The sequence below is a fragment of the Mobula hypostoma genome, chromosome 6 (assembly GCF_963921235.1).
Source record: "Mobula hypostoma chromosome 6, sMobHyp1.1, whole genome shotgun sequence".
In the NCBI taxonomy this organism is placed as follows: domain Eukaryota; kingdom Metazoa; phylum Chordata; class Chondrichthyes; order Myliobatiformes; family Myliobatidae; genus Mobula; species Mobula hypostoma.
Genome location: NC_086102.1, coordinates 185,677,340 through 185,700,529, shown reverse-complemented (window position 1 = coordinate 185,700,529; position 23,190 = coordinate 185,677,340). Strand labels below are relative to the sequence as shown.

Sequence of the window (23,190 nt, the reverse complement as noted above, 5' to 3'; positions counted from 1 at the left end):
CACCAATTTGGGCATTCAACCAGTGAGTCAAAGACAACAAACTGTTCAAGTACAAAAAGAAAGAAATAATAATGATAAAAAATAAAGGAACAATAAATATCAGGAGCATGAGGTGAGGAGTCCTTGAAAGTGAGTCCATTTGTTGTGGGAATATTTCAATGATGGGGTGATTGAAGTTGAGAGAGTTATCCACTTTGGTTCAAGAGCCTGATAGTTGAGGGGTATTAACTGTTTCAGAACCTGCTGGTTTGAGTCCCGAGGCTCCTGTAACACCTTCCTGACGGCAGCAGCGTGTCCGATGTGGTGGGGGTCCCGAATGATGGATGCTACTGTCCTGTGACAATACTCTATGTAGATGTGCTCAGTGGTAGTGCAGGCTTTATCCGTGATGGACTGGGCCCTAACCGCTATTTTCTGTAGGATTTTCTGTTCAAGGGCATTCGTGTTTTCATACTAGGCCATGATGCAGCCAGTGAATATACTCTACACTATGCACCTATAGGAGTCTGTCGAAGTTTCAGATGTCGTGCCGAATCTCCACAATCTCCTAAGGAAGTAGAGGCACTGCTGTGCTTTCTTCATAATTGCACTTATGTGCTGGGCCCAGCCTGGGTCTTCCGAAATACTAACACTGAGGAACTTAAAGTTGCTGACCCTGTCCACTTCATCCTCCTGTGAGGACTGGCTCATGGACCTCTGGTTTCCTTCTCCTGAAAAAAATGTATGGATCATAAGCACAATCACATCTCTCAGAAGCAATATACAATTTTATGTTTCACTTAGAATGAGTTTATCTTAAAACTAATGTTGGTGTAAAGGAGTTTCCACGTTGTACTGAAAATAACTTGTAACACTTCAGAGTCGGTAAATTGCAGTAGGATTGCCTGGTGTAGTACTGTTGGGTCCCCGATATTTTGTGTATCCAGTATTGTGCAAAAGTCTTTGGCACATATAGAAACATAGAAACATAGAAAATAGGTGCAGGAGTAGGCCATTCGGCCCTTCGAGCCTGCACCACCATTTATTATGATCATGGCTGATCATCCAACTCAGAACCCAGCCTTCCCTCCATACCCCCTGACCCCTGTAGCCACAAGGGCCATATCTAACTCCCTCTTAAACATAGCCAATGAACTGGCCTCAACAGTTTGCTGTGGCAGAGAATTCCACAGATCCACCACTCTCTGTGTGAAGAAGTTTTTCCTAATCTCGGTCCTAAAAGGCTTCCCCTCTATCCTCAAACTGTGACCCCTCGTTCTGGACCTCCCCAACATCGGGAACAATCTTCCCGCATCTAGCCTGTCCAATCCCTTTAGGATCTTATACGTTTCAATCAGATCCCCCCTCAATCTTCTAAATTCCAACGAGTACAAGCCCAGTTCATCCAGTCTTTCTTCATATGAAAGACCTGCCATCCCAGGAATCAATCTGGTGAACCTTCTTTGTACTCCCTCTATGGCAAGGATGTCTTTCCTCAGATTAGGGGACCAAAACTGCACACAATACTCCAGGTGTGGTCTCACCACGGCCTTGTACAACTGCAGTAGTACCTCCCTGCTCCTGTACTCGAATCCTCTCGCTATAAATGCCAGCATACCGTTCGCCTTTTTCACCGCCTGCTGTACCTGCATGCCCACTTTCAATGACTGGTGTATAATGACACCCAGGTCTCGTTGCACCTCCCCTTTTCCTAATCGGCCACCATTCAGATAATAATCTGTTTTCCTATTTTTGCCACCAAAGTGGATAACTTCACATTTATCCACATTAAATTGCATCTGCCATGAGTTTGCCCACTCACCCAACCTATCCAAGTCACCCTGCATCCTCTTAGCATCCTCCTCACTGCTAACACTGCCACCCAGCTTCGTGTCATCCGCAAACTTGGAGATGCTGCATTTAATTCCCTCATCCAAGTCATTAATCTATATTGTAAACAACTGGGGTCCCAGCACTGAGCCTTGCGGTACCCCACTAGTCACCGCCTGCCATTCTGAAAAGGTCCCGTTTATTCCCACTCTTTGCTTCCTGTCTGCTAACCAATTCTCCACCCACACCAATACCTTACCCCCAATACTGTGTGCTTTAAGTTTGCACACTAATCTCCTGTGTGGGACCTTGTCAAAAGCCTTTTGAAAATCCAAATATACCACATCCACTGGTTCTCCCCTATCCACTCTACTAGTTACATCCTCAAAAAATTCTATGAGATTCGTCAGACATGATTTTCCTTTCACAAATCCATGCTGACTTTGTCCGATCATTTCACCGCTTTCCAAATGTGCTGTTATCACATCCTTGATAACTGACTCCAGCATATATATAGCTCGGGGACATAAGACTTGCACAGTAATGTACTTATCAATGTGGAGCGGTGAGTGAGTTTGTAAATCTGGTGGGAGCAAAGTATATTGGGAATGGTGAGGGTGGAGCGCTGCGGGTGGAGGGGCATGGGACAGGTGGTGGAGAAGGAATTGTGCCAGAGGTGGGGTGGTGCAGACACACCCAGCCCTGAGACACCAGGCAAGGTGATTTGATTCCAAACAATTGGTTTATCAATCACTACAGAATGTCTCTCTGGCATTCCCTTCTCCCTGTCCCTTTTCCCAACCATGATTCCCCTCTCCCTGTCCCCTTTCCACTCTCAGTCCACAATAGAGACCCATATCAGAATCGGGTTTGTCATTACTCACACATCTGTTATGAAATTTGTTTGATTTGTTGCAGCAGCAGTACAGTGCAATACATGAAATTACAAGAGTACTGTGTTAAAAGTCTCAGGCACCCGAGGTATATATATATGCGCATAAGAATTTTGCTCAGTATTGTAGTAATTTTATGTATTGTACTGCTGCCACAAAAAATATGACTTTAGTGAGTGACTACAAACGTTTATTAAGCGACTTAACTTTGTATTTCCTGTTGACTTCGTGAACATAACTGATTATTTAAAAATATGTATTTTATAGTGAGAATAACTGCATGTTCATTATTTAGCCTTAAAATTCCTAGAACCATGTTTCCATGTCAATAATGTACTTAAGACCATAATACATAGGAGTAAAATTAGGCCATTTGGCCCAACGAGCCTGCTTTGCCATTTAATCATGGCTGATCCTTTTTTTCCCTCAGCCCCACAACCTGGACTTCTCCCCATAAGCTTTGATGCCATGGCCAATGAAGAACTTATCAATCTCACCTTAAATACACCCAACAACCTGACATCCACAGCTGCCTTTGATAACAAATTCCACAAATTCACCATCCTCTGACTAAAGAAATTTCTCCACATTTCTGCCAGCGTCTCCTTCCAATTTACTTTGATGAACTCCTCTCTCATACCACTGTAATTTCCTTTACTCTACTGAAATACTGCTACATCAGGCTTTACTTTCTCCCTAACAAATTTCAAGTTGAACTCAATCATATTATGATCACTGCCTCCTAAGGGTTCTTTTACCTTAAGCTTCCTAATCGCCTCCGGTTCATTATATAAAACCCAGTCCAGTACAGCTGATCCCCAGCAGGCTCCACAACAAGCTGCTCTAAAAAGCTATCTCATGGGCATTCAAGAAATTCATTTCTTGAAATTGATTACCAACCTTATTTTCCCAATCAAACTGCATGTTGAAATCTCCCATTACTGTCATAACATTATCCTGTTAACACATTTTTCTATTTCCCATTGTAATCTGTAGTCCACATCCCAGCTACTGTTTGGAGGCCTGTATGTAACTGCATCAGGGTCCTTTTACCTTTGCAGTTTCTTAACTCAACCCACAAGGATACAATATCTTCTGATCCTGTGTCACATCTTTCTAATAATTTGATGCCATTCTCTACCAGCAGAGCCACGCCATCCAGTCTGCCTACCTCCAATACAACGTGTAACCTTGGACATTCAGCTCCCAACTACAACCATCCTTTAGCCATCATTCAGTAATGGTTACATCATACCTGACAATCTGTAAAAATGCAACAAGATCATCCACCTTATTTCTTATACCCTGTGCATGAGATGTGACACTTTACTATATTTGTCACTCCCTTTTGATTCTGCATCCCTAATGCACTGATACTCACCCTGCTGGCTGCAATTATGTCCTATCATCTGCCTGCCCTTCCTGACAGTCTGAGTGCACGCTATCTTTACTTTTTTACCATCTGTCCTATCCTGAGTCCCTTCATTCCGGTTCCCGTCCTGCTGCCAAATTATTTTAAGCCCTCCCCAAGAGCTTTAACAAACCTGTCCATGAGAATATTGGTCTCCCTTGGGTTCAGGTACAACCCATCACTTTTGTACAGGTCATACCTCTCTCAGAAGACATCCGAATGATCTAAGAACCTGAAGCCCTGCCCCCTGCACCAGCTTCTCAGCCACACATTTATCTGCCAAGTCATCCTGTTTTTACCCTCACTAGAATGTGGCACAGGCAGCAATCCAGAAATTACTACCCTGGAAGTCCTGCTTTTCTGCTTTCTACCTAGCTCTCTAAATTCTCTTTTCAGGACCTCATTGCTTTTCCTTCCTATGTCACTGGTACCAATATGTACCAAAACATCTGGCTGTTCCCCCTTCCTCTCCAAAATGCTGTGGATGCGATCTGAGATGTTCCTGACCCTGGCTTCTGGGAGGCAACATACCATCTGGGTGTCCCGTTCGCGTCCACGGAATCTCTTGTCTGTTCCTCCGTCACTACCAGTCCACTCCTTTTCCTTCTGCACTACGGACCAATGCTCCAACATCTGGCATGAAGAACACACACAGCGATTTCAACTACACCAAGTACCCCTGACGCAGTATTTACAAGAATATCTTTGTCTCCAACAGGTGCTGATCTGCAGTGACAACCAAGAAGCTCGGTGTGTAGTGAGTGAAATCACACGAAATATGGGATTCATTCCTGTGGACATGGGATCATTATCATCTGCAAGAGAAATTGAGAACCTCCCATTACATCTTTTTCCTTCATGGAAAATACCTGCTCTCCTGACTGTCGTCCTATTTGTACTTTTCTATGCTTATAATTTTATTGGAAGTGTTATTCACCCCTATGTAATAAAAGGGCAGAATAAATTTTATAAGATCCCAATTGATGTTGTTAATGCCACTCTACCATGTGTTTCATTTGAGATGCTGTCCCTTGTTTACCTGCCTGGTGTTCTTGCAGCCGCCTTTCAACTACGTAATGGTACAAAGTACAAACGCTTTCCATGCTGGTTAGATCAGTGGCTTCAGCAAAGGAAGCAACTTGGCCTGTTGAGCTTTTTCTGTGCTGCCTTGCATGTCGTATACAGCCTGTGTCTCCCTATGCGCAGGTCAGCCCGCTACCAGCTGCTGAATGAAGCATTAGTTTGGGTAAGAGAACTGTCATTTCCAAAACATCATCCCTCTCAGATACCATGCTGCAGCTGACGTGTTACTAGCTATTATCAAAAGATGCAGCAAGCACACCACCAAGTGGCAACTTTGTTGGAGAACAATTTCTGAGCATTTTACAGGAGTCAAACAAGGTGTTTGCTCTTATAAACAAATTTAGCTTTTGAACAGAAGCTCAAACTAAAATCTTTTCTTGGAGTGGGGATGTAGGATGGGTGGGGGTTGGGATAGAAAGAAATTTTTTTGATTTATCAAATTACCTAGAAATTCCAATTAAGTAATATCATTAAGGTGGCAAATTACCACTTTAAGTGCAATTCAAATTATAACAAAAATTGAACTGACTAAATTAGTAGGAACAGAGTACAATTAGTAAAAATTATTAACCTGACTTTCTAATTAACTGTAGATTGTAATATTTAATACGGTGACAATGTATTCTGTAGCTTTCCTGAGCTGTATCAGATGACATTAAACGAGTAGCAGCCATTGAACTAAGGAAAAATTGACTATAATCACTGGCATTTAAATGTCTAGCATTCCAAAAGTAAATTATGGTGTTCACAGACAAAAAATATAGCAACTAATAACAAGAATCATAACAAATTTTTAATCTGCTTGATCTCCCATAGAGTATTGCATGTAATCTATAGATCCGTATAAACCTACAAATCCCAATAGCCTTTACTATTTCAGCATTTTATTCGTTTTTTTTAGCCATGGCTTGAAAAATCATCTAACCCTGTCATTATTTTCCTCTGGTTTTGAACAACATACTATATTTCACATTTAATTCAGAACTTACTGTGACCTTATAGGAAAGAATGAAAAAGTGTACTCTACAGGATTTAACAGAAATTAAATTTTAGGTTTTAATTCATTTGTGAAATCTTCTCATAGAACATTCACATGAAGTATTCTAATGTCTCTACTACAATGTAATAAATATTGTTGATTTGTCACTGAAAAGCATTCTTTTGTATAACATTCTATCTAGACTCCAAGGTTGCAATAATCGAGCATCAAAAATGTGGTTTACCGTACCCATCTAACTGCTAAAATAATACTGCCAGAGAAACTGTGTGAAGATTGTAGTGACTTAGAGACCAGACTGAAACAGAGATGCCATAGTTCGCATCTCAGCTGGTCCAAATAAATCAGTTAAAGATTTCCAGGACAATTCGAATATTAATTTTTTAAGGGACGTTAATCTTAAAGCCACTATTATAGCCCTGGGCATCAGAGTTAAGAGTTCAATTCCATTACCCTCTGTAAGGAGTTTGTATATCCTCCTTGTGGAATGTGTGGGTTTTCTATGGATGACTCAGTTTCCTCCCACAGTCCAAAGACATACTGGTTAGTAAATTAATTGGTCATTGTAAATTGTCCTGTAATTAGGCTAGGATTAAATCAGGGGTTGATGGGTGGTGTAGCTTGAAGGGTCAGAAGGCCATATTCCACACTGTATCTCTAAATAAATAAATACATTGAAATCTCATTAAATCATTTGAATGTGAAGCCTCTGTAATAGAAGACTGGCATTATTTAATAAGGTCTTAATAAAGATTTTTACACTTTATTATATAGCTGACCCACACCACAACATATTGAAATAAAGCAACTGGTAACTTTAATGCTGACAATCATTTATCGGATTCATCAGATTGCTTTAAAAAAAATGGTTTTGACATTGTGGGTGTGAATCCTTCATCAAACCTCAAAAAAAAGGTATTGATGCAGCTGTTATGTTTTATAACTTCAAAACATTAAACTAATTCAAAGAAAGGCAAGAGAGTCCAAGAATGCAAGTTTAACTTTGTGTTAACTTTAAATGAGGCAAGCACATCACATGGTAGTGTAATGACGTGTGCAATTCACATTTTTACATATAACCTGTAATAATGAATTATTTAAACAAGAATGCTTAATCAAATTTATATATATATATAGACACACAAGATTACTGAAATATCAAATACACAACAGCAAGGTTTTAAAATGTGCATACAAGAATGATTAAGAGTTGAAGTAGTGTATTGTTAAAACACAGAAAACCAATTAAAGAAAGTTAATGATTCTTTGTGTATAGTTGATTTGGTTCCAGATTTGTACATGAGTTAATTTCCAATGTTTTAACAGGCCAGAGGTGACAAGAAGAATACTTGGGTAGAAGACGAAGTATGGCGGATGGAAATTTACCTCTTCTTTGGAATTTTGGCTATTGGTGTGCTTTCATTGCTTGCTGTGACATCATTGCCTTCAGTGGCAAATTCTCTGAACTGGCGGGAGTTCAATTTCATTCAAGTAAGGCAATTTGACATTTGTTTCTGTAACATGGAGTTCGCATGTTTCTATGATACTTGATTATTTCTAGTGTGAGTCTTTGGTGAGTACTATAACGGATGTCAATATTAATTTAGATTTATGTGAAGTAACTGGGGTATGGGTATTTTGTAAGTACTAACATTAAAACAAGTCTGTATTTGGGATGAGACCCTTCAGGACTAGAAAGTAAGGGGGGGAGAAGGCAGATTAAGGAGGGGGGAAGGGGAGGTGATAGGTGCAAAGGGGCTGAAGAAGGAATCTAATAGGAGAAGAGAGTGGATTATGGGAGAAAAGAAAGGGGGGAAGGTACCAGAGGGAGGTGGAGGCAGATGAGATGATGAGTGATAAGGGGAGCCAAAATGGAGGATGGAAGCAGGGAGGAGAAATTACTGGAAATTAGAGAAATCGATGCTCATGTTGTCAGGTTGGAGACTACCCCGATGGAATCTGAGGTGTTGCTCCTCCAGCCCGAGGGTAGCCCCATGGTAGCGGTAGGGGAGGCCATGAACCAACATTTCGGAATGTATATGGAGAGCAGAATTAATCATAGTCATAGTCATACTTTATTGATCACGAGGGAAATTGGTTTTCGTTACAGTTGCACCATAAATAATAAATAGCAATAGAACCATAAATAGTTAAATAGTAATATGCAAATTATGCCAGTAAATTATGAAATAAGTCCAGGACCAGCCTATTGGCTGAGGGTGTCTGACTATTGGCTCAGGGTGAATTAAAATGGTTAGCCACCTGCAAATCCCACTTGTAGTAAATGGAACCAAGTCACTTAACAAAGCTACATCACATCTCATTAATGTAGGGGAGCCAAAACTGGATTCAGTAGATGACTCTTGATAGATTTGCAGGTGAAATGTTGCCTCACCTGGAGGGACTTCAGGGCCCTGGATGATGGTGAGGAAGGAGGTGAATGAGTAGGTGTAGCACTTGTGCCACTTGCAGGAATAAGTGGCAGGAGAGATGAATAGACAACTGAATCACAGAGAGAGGAACCCCTGCAGAAAGTGGAGAGTAGGGGAAAGGTAAAGGTGCATTTAGAGGTAGTATCCCAGTGAAGATGGTGGAAATTCCAGAGAATGATGTACTGGATGTAGAGGCTCATAGGGTGGTAGTTAGGAACAAGAGGAAATTTATCCCTGTTATGGTGGCAGTAAGGTGGGGTGAGGAGAGATGTCCAGGAAATCGAGGAGATGCACATGAGGCAGCATCAGTGGTAGAGGAAGGGAAACATCATTCTTTGAGGATGAAGGATATTTCAGATGTCCTGAATGGAAAACCTCATCATGAGAACTCGTGGAGGAGACAGAAGAACTGAGAAGAGGGAATGAGTGGGAAGAGATATAGTCCAGATAGCGGTGAGAGTCATTAAGTTTATAAAAGATAGCAGTAGACAGTCTATCTCCAGAGAGATTGAGAAAGGGGAGGGAGGTGTCAGAGATGGACCAAGTGAACTGAAGGGCAGGGTACAAGTTGAGGTAAAGTTGAAGAAATGTGGCCCAAAAAATCGACTGTTTATTCCTCTTCGTTGATGCTGCTTGACCTGCTGAGTTCCTCCAGCATTTTGTGTGCATTATTTTGGACTTTTAACATCTGCAGAATCTCTTCCGTTCCTGACTATCTCCAATCAACCACTGTCTTTCCAAAGGCTGTATATATCATCCCTCAGAATAATAAATTGTCATCAAATTGGTTAAGCAGTCTGTCACACTGAAGCACTCTCAGACATGAAATCATGAAGTATAATTTTTTAAAACTAAGATTCCAAAGAGATTTTAACTACATTAGGGAGAGAACAGAGCCGAAGATCAAAATGGATATCTTTGGAGCTGCAGGAGATCGGCGAAGTCTTCAGTGATTTTTCTCCTCCATTTTTTATTTTGGAGAGAGACGAGAAGATTTTGCACCTTGAGATGGTTAAGGGGGAGATCTTGGGAATAGTCGGCATTACAGCAGATAAGGTATTGTATATTTTAAAATATGAAGGTTGATCCCAAGATCTGATCAGGTATATCCAAGAAACACAGTGGGAAGCTGGAGCAGAAATTGTGGGAGCTCTGGCTGAGATTTTATTAGCAACAAGTAAACTGCCAGAAGACTGGAGAGTGACTGATAGTGTGCAGTTGTTTAAGAAGGGTAAATACAAACCTGGGAAACTACAGGCCAGTAATCCTAGCATCTGTGGAAGGTACGTCACTGGGAATTCACCTTAGCAAATCAACAACGGCTTGTTATTTTCTTAGCATTTTAGATAGGGCTACATCAGGGATGCGCAAAAAGAGTTGGCTTTCAATAAGGATGGCAATCGAGATTTTAAAGGCAGAGCTTTGTGGTAGTTTGAGTTGAGTGACCAATTAGCAAGAGAGATTAATTAAAAAAGGCCAATAAAATAGCACAGGTTCAAATGGAGTGTGTCAGTGTTTAGAGCGGCTTTGGCTCATTGGGCTTGGGTGAGGTAAAGTACTTAGTAGGTTTCTCACATAGTGTTCTTATTTGTACACTCTTCTCTGTTAGGGTATAGTGGTGTCATGAGAATGGCTCCGGGGCAGTGTCTTATACTGTGTGTGGGATGTGGGAAGTCTGCGAGTGCAGTGAGCTGCAGCTCCATGATCTTTGACTCACAGGAGAGAAGGAGAAGGTGATGGACAGGAGCTACAGAGAGGTAGTCACCCCTAAATGAAGGAGACAGGTAACGGGATGATTGTCAGAAGGAGAGGAAATGCACAGCCAGTGCAGAGTACACCTGTGGCCATTCCCCTCAATAATAACGATACAACTTTAGATATCATTGAGGGGGACAAACTACTGGGGGGAGGCACAGTGACTGCTCTTCTGAGCCACAGCAGCAGAGACACAGCGAGGTGAAGAAAACTGCAGTGTTGATGGAAGATTCCATAGTCAGAGGAACAGATGAGATTTTGTCAGTGCGCTGGAGACACCTGGATGGTATGTTGCCTCCCTGATGCCAGGGTCAGGGATGTCTCAAATCGGGTCCATGGCACTCTGAAGGGCAAGGGCGAGGAGCTGGAAGTCTTGGTACATGTTGGCACCAATGACACAGGTAGACAAGGTGAGGAGGACCTGCTGAGATTTTAGAGAGTAGGTAGCAAGCTAAGAAACGGGACCTCCAGGATAGTAATCTCTGGATTGCTTCCTGTGACTATGATAACTTGACAGGTGAATGCGTGGCTGAGGAGGGGGAAGCTAGATAAATGCAAGTTCATACTGGTTTGCCAAAGATAGGTAATCAATAGGCACCACACTTGTCAATATTTAGCATCTCAAAGGGAAAATTGCCAGGATTCCTGCATATATGTACAGTAATGACAAGATGATCTGTCTGACATCAGAAGTCCATTAGTACTAAAACATAGACACGAAAGGTGCTAGAAGTCTAGAATAATACACATGATGTTCTGGAAGAGCTCAGCAGATCAGGCAGCATCTATGGATGGCAATAACAGTCAACGTTTCGGGCTGACACCCTTCATAAGGATTAGAAAGGAAAGAGGAAGAATTCAGAATAAAGTGTTGGGGGGGAGAAATTAGGAGGGCGGAGGGGCTGAAGAGCTAGGAAGTTGATTGAAAGAGATAAAGGGCTGAGAAGGGGAATCTGATAGAGGACAGAATACCGTGAAAGAAGGGAAAGGGAGAGGAGTCCTAGATGGAGGTGATGGGGCTGGTAAGAAGAGGTGAGAGAGGAAAACAAGAACGGGGAATGGTGAAGGCTTGAGAAATTGAAGTTGATCCCATTAAGCTGGAGGCTACCCAGACAGAAAATAAGGTGTCCCATACATAGATGCTGCCTGACCTTCTGAGCTCCTCCAGCACTTTGTGTATATCAGACCATCGGTACCACTGGCTAGGAAAGTGATAAGGATACTAAAATTATAACATTAGGCAAAATTATACATTAGCATATTTTGAAATATAACTTAACAACAATGGTTTGGATCAGCAATTTGTTTCATTATTGCGATTTTTAAGAATGGCAATTCACAAAGTAAACTTAAATTCACATTCATCACTGTGAAGACACAAACAATTGAAATATAAACATGTTCAGCCCTGTTCTTATTATTGTTACTACAAAAGTAAATTGAAAATTATGAATTAGAATGGTAGGAAAACAACTTTCATTTATTTCGGAGTTCTAAAACTTAATTGTGCAAAATCTCATTAATGATGTACATTATTCATGTGGATTCTAAGAAATATTTAATCTGTACACAATTATGAAATCTTTTCTTTTTTTCAGTCCCGACTTGGATTTGTTGCTCTGGTGATCAGCACACTGCACGTTCTAACTTATGGATGGCGTAAAGCATTTGACTCTAGCCAGTACAAGTTCTACCTGCCACCTACATTTGCAATTACTCTCATTGTGCCTTGTATCGTCCTTCTGGCCAAAGTGTACCTTCTCCTTCCTTGTGTGAATCGTAGGCTGATCCAGATCAGGCGAGGCTGGGAAGCCAATCACCATGTGAGGTTCCATGAGCTTAGTGAAGCAAGTCGTTTATCAGATTACACTGCGGAGAACACCAGCATCGTTTGATTTCCACCTTCAAAAGTACCTCGTCATGTTCTATAGTTTTTTTAAATATATACAGTACGTAAAAAAGAAAGCTGAGTTACTGTTCAAGATTAGTTATTCCTTTACATACAACTGATTTTTGCATATGCTTTGTACAGATGCTAATTTTCTGCAGTTAGGAGAAGAACATTTTAATAGGGCAAATTTAGGATATAATAGTTATGGACTTTAAAAAAACACTAATGCTTCTGTAAACAACAGGAATTCTGCAGATGCTGGAAATTCAAGCAACACACATCAAAGTTGCTGGTGAACGCAGCAAGCCTACTTTCATATCTCTTACTAACTCTTCCTTCTGTTAGTCCAGACGAAGGGTCTCGGCCTGAAACGTCGACTGTACCTCTTCCTAGAGATGCTGCCTGGCCTGCTGCGTTCACCAGCAACTTTGATGTGTGTTACTAATGCTTCTGTGTTTAGAGTGACACGTTATGGTCATAGAACACTCTTAAGCATAACATTAATTGCATTGGTGTATCCTTATCTAATTATGGAGCAAGGTTACTTGGGAGAAAGAGCTGGAATGTCTATTGACTTAAGCAAAAATAATCCTGAATGTTGAGAAATTCGTAAGGTTATCCTACAGGTAGAGAAGAAATAATTCCACATCCCAGCCACTCCATCTGCATTCTTCCCAACTATGTTCCCAAAAGTTCACACAGACTTGAAGTGGCAATTAGTTGCTGGAGCCATTTACTATGATCTGGCTGGACCGTAAAATATTACCTGAGCATATATACAAGAGCATTTGAATATGCATTGTATAACCTTGCAACAAACTAATTCATAATTTTCTAATTTTCTGGAGTTAAAACTGCCCATAACTTCTCAGCATACTTGCAATATAGAGTATATTTTAATTAAAAAATGCCAGAAGTGCTAGATGCATTCTAATTAACATGAGGTATGAGTTTAGAACTTGATTTTTCCTAACCTGCTATTCCCTAGAGTGTTATTCCTGTGCAGCAAAATAAAATCAAGTACTGTTCCAGTTACTCAATAGGATTGATTGCAAATAAACATGACAGAAAATAAATGGATTATGTTTCAAAATTTATACTTCATGCTGAAATAAACATCCAGACCTACAACTTAAGCTTTTGTAGACTGTGCAGTGTATTGTTTCTTTTAAACCACAACTTTAAGCATTAAAATGTGCGGTATTTGTGTTCATTTTGTCTCTTCGATAGATTTTTTGATCGAATTTGGAGGAAAACTGTCCTGGATTTTATTTATTGAGATATAGTGCAGAACAGGCCTTCGAGCCACACTGTCTAGCAATCCCCCAATTTAACCCTAGCCTAAGCACAGGACAATTTACAATTAACCTACCAAACCGAGTTAGGGAACTGGAGCTGGAGCTGGATGAACTCCGGATCATTTGGGAGGCAGAGGCAGAAATAAACAGGAGTTACAGAGGGATAGTCACCTCTAAGAGTCAGGACACAGGTAGCTGGGTGACTGTCAGGAGAGGGAAGGGGAATAGACAGAATGAGCAGAGCACCCGTGGCCATTCCCACCAATAATAAGTATATCATTTTGGATACTGTTGATGGGGACAACCTACCAGGGACAAGTTGCAGTGGTTGTGTCTCTGGCACCGACACTAGACCCTCAGCTCAGAAGGGAAGGAGGGAAGAGAGCAGTAGTGATAGGGGATTTGATAGTTAGGGGGACAGATGACAGGTTCTGTGGAAGAGATCGAGAATCCCAGATGGTCTGTTGCCTCCCCGGTGCCAAGGTCCGCGATATTTTGGATCGAGTTCTCAGTATTCTCAAGTGGGAGGATGATCAGCCAGATGTCGTGGTCCATGTAATGGGTAGGAAGAGTGAGGAGGTCCTGAAAGGTGAGTTCAGGGAGATAGGCGCCAAGTTAAAGGACAGGACTTCCAGGATAGCAATCTCAGGATTGCTACCAGTACCACATGCAGACAGGTTTAGCAATAGTAAGATAGCACAGATCAACACGTGGCTGAAGACATGGTGCAGGAGAGGGGGCTTCAGATTTATGGATAATTGGGCAGTTTTCCAGGGAAGTTGGGCCCTGTTCCGGCAGGACGGTTTACATCTGAACTGGAGGGGGACAAATATTCTTGCAGGTAGGTTTGCTAAAGAGGCTGTAGTGGATTTAAACTAGATACAAGGGGGGAGGGGAACCAGAGTGTAGGAACAGATGTAGGGGAGAAGGAAGAAAACAGAGATAGTAAATTTGTTTGCACTGTCAGTGCAAACAGAGAAAAAGGTGGAAAATTTCTTAAATGCACTTATTTTAATGCTAGGAGCATTGAAAGAAGGTGGATGAGCTTAGAGCATGGATTGATACCTGGAAGTATGATGTTGTAGCAATTTCTGTGCTTCAGGTGTGATAGAATCAGAGGGACAAGTGGGGGAGGTGTTGCATTGTTTGTCAGAGAAAATATTACAGCGATGCTCTGGCAGGATAGGTTAGAGGTCTCGTCTAGAGAGGCTATTTGGGTGGAATTAAGGAATGGGGGTGTATACTAGACCACCTAATGGGAAGTGAGAAGTGGGGGAGCAAATTTGTAAGGAGATAGCAGATATCTGTAGTAAGCACAAGGTTGTCATTGTGGGAGATTTGTAATTTTCCACAGTCTGGGAAGCCCACACTGTAAAAGGGCTGGATGATTTGGAGTTTGTAAAATGTGTGCAGGATAGTTTTTTGCAGCAATACATTGAGGTACCAATGAGAGAAGGGGCAGTGTTGGATTTCCTGTTAGGAAATGAGATAGGTCAGGTGATGGAGGTGTGTTGGGGAGCACTTCGGGTCCAGTGATCACAATGCCATTAGTTTCAATATAATTATGGAGAAGGATAGGACTGGTCCCAGGGTTGAGATTTTTGATTGGAGAAATAATAACTTTTAAGGAGATGCGAAATGATTTAGGGGTGGATTGGGACAAATTGTTTTATGGTAAGGATGTAATAGAGAAATGGAGGTCATTTAAAGGTGAAATTTTGAGGGTACAGAATCTTTATGTCCTGTTAGGTTAAAAGTTTGAGAGAGCCATGGTTTAAGGGATACTGGAAACTTGGTTCGGAAAAAGAGAGACAACAACAATAAATATAGGAAGCATAGAGTAAAGAAGTGCTCGAGGAATGTAAAGAATGTAAAAAGAATCTTAAGAAAGAAATTAGAAAAGCTAAAAGATACGAGGTTGCTTTGGCAAGTAGGGTGAAAATAAATCCAAAGGGTTTCTACAGTTATATTAATAGCAAAAGGATAGTGAGGGATAAAATTGGTCCTTTAGAGAATCAGAGTGGACTGCTACATGTGGAACCAAAAGAGAGGGGGGAAATTTTGAACAATTTTTTTTCTTCGATATTCACCAAGAAGGATATTGAATTGTCTAAGGTAAGGGATAGAGGTAGGGAAGTTATGGAAACTATGATGATTAAAGAGGAGGAAGTATTGGTGCTTTTAAGGAATATAAAAGTGGATAAGTCTCCAGGTCCTGACAGGATATTCCCTGGGACCTTGAGGGAAGTTAGTGTAGAAATAGCAGGGGCTCTGACAGAAATATTTCAAATGTTATTAGAAACGGGGATGGTGCCGGACAATTGGTGTACTGCTCATGTGGTTCCATTGTTGAAAAAGGGTTCTAAGAGTAAACCTAGCAATTACTGTCCTGTAAGTTTGATATCAGTGGTGGGTAAATTAATGGAAAGTATTCCTAGAGATGGTATATATAATTATCTGGATAGACAGGGTCTGATTAGGAAGTCAACATGAATTTGGAAGGTCATGTTTGACAAATTTTATTGAATTTTTTTGAAGAGGTTTCTAGGAAAGTTGACATGGGTAAAGCGGTGGATGTTGTCTATATGGACTTCAGTAAGGCTTTTGAAAAGGTTCTACAAGGAAGGTTAGTTAGGAAGGTTCAATCATTAGGTATTAATATTGAAGTAGTAAAATGGATTCAACAGTGGCTGGATGGGAGACTGCCAGAGAGTAGTAGTGCTGGATAACTGTTTGTCACGTTGGAGGCCGGTGACTAGTGGTGTGCCTCAGGTATCTGTACTGGGTCCAATGTTGTTTGTCATATACATTAATGATCTGGATGATGGGGTGGTAAATTGGATTACTATGATAGGTGGAGTTGTGGATAATGAAGTAGGCTTTCAAAGATTGCAGAGAGATTTAGGCCAGTTAGAAGAGTTTGGCAAATGGAGTTTAATGCTGGTAAGTGTGAGGTGCTACATTTTGGTAGGAATAATCAAAATAGGACATACGTGGTAAATGGTAGGGCATTGAAGAATGCAGTAGAACAGAGGGATCTAGGAATAATGGTACATAGTTCCCTGAAGGTGGAATCTCATGTGGATAGGGTGGTGAAGAAAGCTTTTGGTATGCTGGCCTTTATAAATCAGAGCATTGAGTATAGGAGTTGATATGTAATGTTAAAATTGTACAAGGCATTGGTGAGGCCAAATTTGGAGTATTGTGTACAGTTCTGGTCACTGAATTATAGGAAAGATGTTAACAAATTAGAGAGTGTACAGAGAAGATTTACTAGAACATTACTTGGGTTTCAGCACCCAAGTTACAGAGAAAGGTTGAACAAGTTGGGTCTTTATTCTTTGGAGCATAGACAGTTGAGGCGGGACTTGATAGAGGTATTTAAAATTATGAGGGGGATAGATAGAGTTGGCGTGGATAGGCTTTTTCCATTGAGTAGGGGAGATTCAAACAAGAGGACACAAGTTGAGAGTTAGGGGCAAAAGTTTAGGGGTAACACGAGGGGGAACTTCTTTACTCAGAGAGTGATAGTTGTGTGGAACGAGCTTCCAGTAGAAGTGGTAGAGGCAGGCTCGACATTGTCATTTAAAATAAAATTGGATAGATATATAGACAGGAAAGGAATGGAGGGTTATGGGCTGAGTGCAAGTCGATGGGACTAGGTGAGAGTAAGCATTCGGCATGGACTAGAAGGGCTGAGATGGCCTGTTTCCGTGCTGTAATTGTTATATGGTTACATAACTGGTCTATCTTTGGACTGTGAGAGGAAGCCCATGCAATCACAGGAAGAATATACAAACTCCTTACAGGTAGTGGCTGGAATTGAACCCAGTTCGCTTGTGCTGTAAGTGTTAACCATAACTCTACCATGCCACCCACAATTACCACAATATTCAGTATAAATAGTCACAGAATAAAATAGGGAGAGAAAGACCATGTTACCAGCCATTTATCTCTCTACATTGTGACTATTACTGCTCAACTTCAGTATGCAAGTAGAAAAGTCAACTCCTCCCCCCCCCCCACTGTGTTTCAAAAATACTAGCTAGAGGGCAAGGGGTGATGGTTAACCTAGGGATAACTGTATCCCTCATTACTTAGTGATAGGGTTGAACTTAAGGTTCTCACATTTTATGATGAGAGACATCCATTCAGCACATGATAATTTGGCAGGTTTGTTTCAGACAAATTCTAACTCAGAAGTTCTTGCTCACTGTCAAAATGTCCTTGTTGAATGCGGCAAGTTTTCTGAAGCCTCAAATATTTAAATGAGCTAAAACACACAAGATTGCAATACCTACTGCAACCCATTTTTAGATACTTGCAATATTTAGTATGTTGAATTTGTTGCTGGGTGGGATTCCTGTCTGCATTTTTAAACTGTTTTAGAATTTATACTGCAACATAAGACAGTGGATTTTTAAAATCTGTCTTTGAAGTCCAATAATGTCCATCCAATTAAAATAATTCTGTTCTATATTAGTTTTCTATTTCAAGTATCTAAACTGAATGTCAAATGATTTGGTATAACTTCAGTCAAGCTCATATTAAAATCCAACCTCATTTGCTCATTCATCCACTTAGTCAGTCATGTTTTTTTTTACAATTTGCTACCATTATTTGTATTAAGTAATAGGCTTCAAATGGTACAATGTCACACACAAAGCATTTTGAAGTTAAACAGCAAAAAGAATGTTCAGCCAAAAATCAAGCATTCATTTACATTGGGGGGGGGGCGGTGGGAAGGGGGAAGTTCCCAATCTTTTTTTTAAAAACTCCATGCACTAATACCACTAATTAAATTTATGCACCCCAGGTTGGAAACCTCTGATTTACTCTAATATTTTATTCTCCCTAGGTTATCAAACTCAGCCCAGATTTTAACATGGCACACAACTATAGGTTAGCTTTGTCACCTGTGCAGCTCAGCAAACACACAGTGAAATGCATTCTCTATGTCCGGGGGTCAGCTTGCAAACATAGCAAGACCACAACTTGCTAATTTGTATATCTTTGGAATGTGGGAGAAGCAGCTGGACAAAACCCACAGGATCATGGCGAGAACAAAATCTCCTTAAACAGTGGCAGGAATTGAACTTTGATTGCTAGCACTGTAAAGTGTTGGGCGACTGCACGGCCCACTTGGTTGGATCAGTAAGTGGCCAATTAAGCTACCAATGCACACATCTTTGGGATGTAGAGGAAACCAGAGCACAAAGACAAGCCACATGGTCATAAGGAAAACCTGCAAATTCCAGACAGCATTGGAGGTTAGCATTGAACTACGGGGTTACTGGAACGATCGGATTGTAACTCGACAATATAGCCTTAGCTGTGTGCCATGTTGTATGACGTAGGTGATCACGGTCTTTTTCATTACTTTTTTTTGGCATTTTATACAGAAGTGGTTTGCCATTGTCGTCTTATTTTGCAATATATGGTGCAAAAAAAAAGCTACAGAAAATGTCAATTCCTCTGCATTAGAAGAGCCAATTCATTGCATGTTATCAGTAACTTACTGTAAATCTCAACCTGATAATTTTACATTAGAAAAACAACACAACCACAATTGTGCTTATTTAAAACAATGATAACAATTTGATATCTATGTACAATAAGTTTTACTTTGGTTCAGCTATTTAATTTTATCCTACTGTTCCCCATGGAAAATATGAAAATTTGCTTTTTTCCCCCTCAATACTGGACTATAAACAAATATGACCTGTTGAAGATCTTTCTAAATCCCTCAACTTTGCCATTATTGTTTGGTTTTATGCAGCATTCTCTCATTATATAGAAAAACTGTAACAAACTGTCAGGACAGCAGAAAAGGCTCGAATCCAGGGATTTCCAACCTGGGTCTATGAAGCCCGAAGTTAATGGTAAGTCTGCTTAGCAGAAAAAAGGTTAGGAACCCCCGCTATTGGGTCTATCATCACTGCAGGACTCCTATGTGTCCATGATAGAGAAGTGGGTAAAAGAATCGTTGCAGACACTACCCACCTAGCAAATAGTCTTTTCCAAAAATTCACTTTTGGAAAGTGCTATAGCATTATTAAAACAAAAACTTAATGCCATCTTAAAAGTTTCTTCCACCAGGATCAAGCCATTCACAAAATGCTGGAGGAACTCAGCAGGCCAGGCAGCATCTATGGAAATGAGCGAGCAGTCAACATTTCAGGACATATATGCTACCTGGCCTGCATAATTTCTCCAGCATCTTGTGTGTGTTGCTTTGGATTTCCAGCACCTGATTTTCTTGTGTTTGCAGTTAATCTGATCCACCATTCTACAGAGCCTTCCCCACCTCCCTCTATTAGCCACTGTCACTGCACTGTGAACACTTGAAGCCACTTTTTATGCTGTTCACATCATGAAGGGATACTGGAAGTAGGCAAGAAATTGCAGCTGAGAGGGAAAATGGATCAGCCATGGTGAAATGGCAGAGCAAACGCGATAGGCCAAATAACATGCTGCTATTTATGTACCTTTTACTCCATATCAGTACTTCAACTTTTTATATAATACTTTATTCTTAATATTTGAATTTTGTTGCACCACAGCAAATTCCTAATACATCTACATAAATATTGAATAAAGTTGATCCTTACAAAAGTGTACATAACAACTGCTCAACTGGTAAAAATATTGTGAAATGATACTAATAAACCAGACAAATCAAACTGCATATTTTTTTACAGGTAATACTTAAATAGGAAAGATAAAAGTTGCTTCATGTATACAATCCTCTTAAACATTCATAGAATGTCATATTTCTGGTTATTTAATCATTTTTACTATTGTCACCAGTTCATTACAGGATTCTTTTTGTAAGTCTCATAATCTTCTTTCTTAAAAAAAGCCATTTCAGTTTCATGAGCTGCAAAACAAAAAAAAATAAAAGTTCAATGCTATACAAACCACTTTCATTCAAAATAAAGCCATTCATACGTCAATTCTTGACTTTATAACAGGAGGAACATGGCAGATCTTCCACCCCAGACTTGCAGGTATCTTGAGTCTGGTTTTAAAACATCTATCTGTCAATGAATGATTTTTCATCAGAATCCTGGTTGAAGGATTATTCAACTAAAGCAAGGGTTGCCAACCTGGATTCACAGACCCCTCGGTTAATGTCAGGGATTCATGGCATGAAGGTGGTTGGGAATCCCTGAATTAATGTGTTACCAATTCCTCCCTGCACAGCTGCTGAGGCCTGATCACAACTTCTAAGATGCTTTTATTTCAGACTTCCAGTCATAAAACACAAGAAAGTTTGCAGATGCTGGAAATCCAGAGCAATACACATAAAATGCTGGAGGAACTCAGCAGATCAGGCATCAGCTATGGAAATTATAATAAACAGTGGATGTTTCGGGCTGAGAAACTTCATCAGGACTAAGAAGGAAGGGGGGAGATGGGGGGTGGGGGCAAAAAGGGACTAGGTGGAAGGCGATAGGTGAGGCTAGGTGGGGAAGATCACAGGCTTGAGAAGAAATAATCTGAGAAGAGAGTGAGGCAGAGTTTTGCTTTCTTAGGCAGTCTCTTGGGATTAATGTAGCCCTGCCTCCAGACTAGTACAGAGGAGGAACGATCCCCATATGATAACCCATCTTGGTGTATATAACAGCACCCCACATTATTAAAGGGTCTTGGTCAAGTGACATGGAGGTCCAAGATAACATAGATCAGGCTTGAATGCACAGGCATCAACACTCACGTCCATGGATTCTAAACACATCATAATCGTCTTTTGAGCACCCAGATACATGATCCTGCCACATTTTTGCTCAGACCCCTCCCTTGCTACCCTGTCAGTGTCCAGCTCCTCCTCTGGCTCCCAACCCCTTCCCACTCTCAGTGATAATACTCTGTAGATACAGGAGAACAGCGAATGCAGAATACAGATCGCCAGAAGATAGTTGATAAGGATCGGCATCAAAGGTTATTGAAGAAAATTCAATCTCACTGTGTAGGAAGTTATACTGATATGGGCAGAAGACTGGTTCACAGTAAACAGCAGGCAGAAATGGGTCTTTTCCTGGTTACAGCATGGGGGCATCAATGAAATCAAAGAAGATACAAAGCATACTGCTAAATTTGTAGATGGCATGAAGTGTAGGTATGAAAGTTGTGAAGAGGACACAAGGAAACTACAAAGATATGTACTGAATGGTGGAATATGTGAGAAACTAAAATTGTTCATTTGGGCAAGAAAGAAAATGTTATCTAAATAGTAGAGGCTGCAGTCCTGTGAGATAAACGAAAAGGCCTGGACTGGTGAAGATTCGCCACAGAGGACATCAACTCAGGAGAGCTAACAAAACATTATTACTTACTATAAGGGTAATTCAATACAAAGAAGGAGAAGTGGTGCATTAGTTGTCAAGATCACAGTGGAGAGCTGTACACTATTGGCCTCTCTTAAGGAAACAGTTCAGGGAACTGTGACTGATGCCCAAAATGGGTAGGTGCCTTGTGAAGGAAAGGTTGGACAGGGTAAGCTTATATCCACCAGAGTTAAGAACACAAGGTATCTGAAAGGCTTCTCAAGCTACATGCAGAGGGGATGTTTTGTCTTGTGGGAACTATGGATGAGTGTTTACAAATAGGATAGGGGAGAAATAAAAATCAAAAACGTGCAAATGATGGAAATCTAAAATAAAATCAGAAAATACTCAGCCACTCAAGCCACAACTGTAGGAAGAAAAACAGAACTAATGTTTCAGATCCAAAATATGTGGTAGAGGTTTGTCCATTTAAGGCAGACACAAGTCAATTTTCGTTGAAGGCATCGGTGTTTGGAAAGTCCTTTCACAAGGGTCAGAGGGCAGCACGGTAGTAGTGCTTGGAACAATGCTTTACAGTACCAGCGACCAGGGTTCAATTCCCACCACTGCCTGCGAGGAATGACCACGTTGGTTTCCTCCAGGTGATCCGGTTTCCTCCCACAATCCGAAGATGTACTGGTTGGTAGGTTAATTGTTCATGGTAAATTGCCCCTTGATTAGGCTAGGGTTAAATTTGATGTTGCTGGATGGTATGGTTCCAAAGGCTGGAAGAGCCATTTCTGTGCTGCATCTCAATCAATCAATAAATAAAGGTAGATTTGTAAAAAAAAAAAAAATATGTATGACTTAATAGATGAGTGAGTGAGCAAGTTTGAGTTTTAAAATTGGAATTTAGGAGAATGAGAGATGAATAAAATCTGAGGAACATAAAGAGTGTGAATGCAGTCTTTTTACTCCACGGTTGGGGAAATCAGGAACTAGTGGGTATACTAACAGGGGAGAGATTTAATAGGAATTACAAGGGAATTCTTCCACCCGGAAAGTGGACCATTCTTAATAATGAACTGCCAGTGCAAGTGGTAGTGACAGGTACATTACAACATTTAAAAGACAATTGGACTGCGTTAAGCACCAGAGGTGGATCTTAAATTGTTTGATAGGAGACAGAAAAATAGAGGATTGATTTTAAAATCAAGATATGGTTGAATCTTATGTAAACAAAAAATGATTATGAATATTTACAAATATATACAGATGCTTCAAAAATGGTAATAGTAGATTAGGGATAGGATTCATAGTGCCTGATTTTAACAGTAGTAAACAGGTGAGG

General features: G+C 40.6%; 2 protein-coding genes across 5 annotated transcripts in view; one reads left to right on the top strand and one right to left on the bottom strand.

Moving 5' to 3' along the window:
* Positions 1–13,407, top strand: part of steap3 (STEAP family member 3, metalloreductase) — a 47,200-nt gene extending 33,793 nt beyond the window's left edge. For all 4 annotated transcript variants that reach the window (XM_063052460.1, XM_063052461.1, XM_063052463.1 and 1 more), the window contains exons 3-5: positions 4,832–5,359; positions 7,520–7,684; positions 11,979–13,407. In XM_063052460.1, the coding sequence (XP_062908530.1) occupies positions 4,832–5,359; positions 7,520–7,684; positions 11,979–12,275 (990 nt within the window). In that variant the 3' untranslated portion in view covers positions 12,276–13,407. The remainder of the gene's footprint in view (positions 1–4,831; positions 5,360–7,519; positions 7,685–11,978) is intronic.
* Positions 13,408–13,551: 144 nt separating this feature from the next.
* c6h2orf76 (chromosome 6 C2orf76 homolog) overlaps positions 13,552–23,190 on the bottom strand; it is a 32,604-nt gene continuing 22,965 nt past the window's right edge. The window contains exon 7 of the mRNA XM_063052467.1: positions 13,552–20,449. Coding sequence (XP_062908537.1) covers positions 20,373–20,449 — 77 coding nt within the window. The 3' untranslated portion in view covers positions 13,552–20,372. The remainder of the gene's footprint in view (positions 20,450–23,190) is intronic.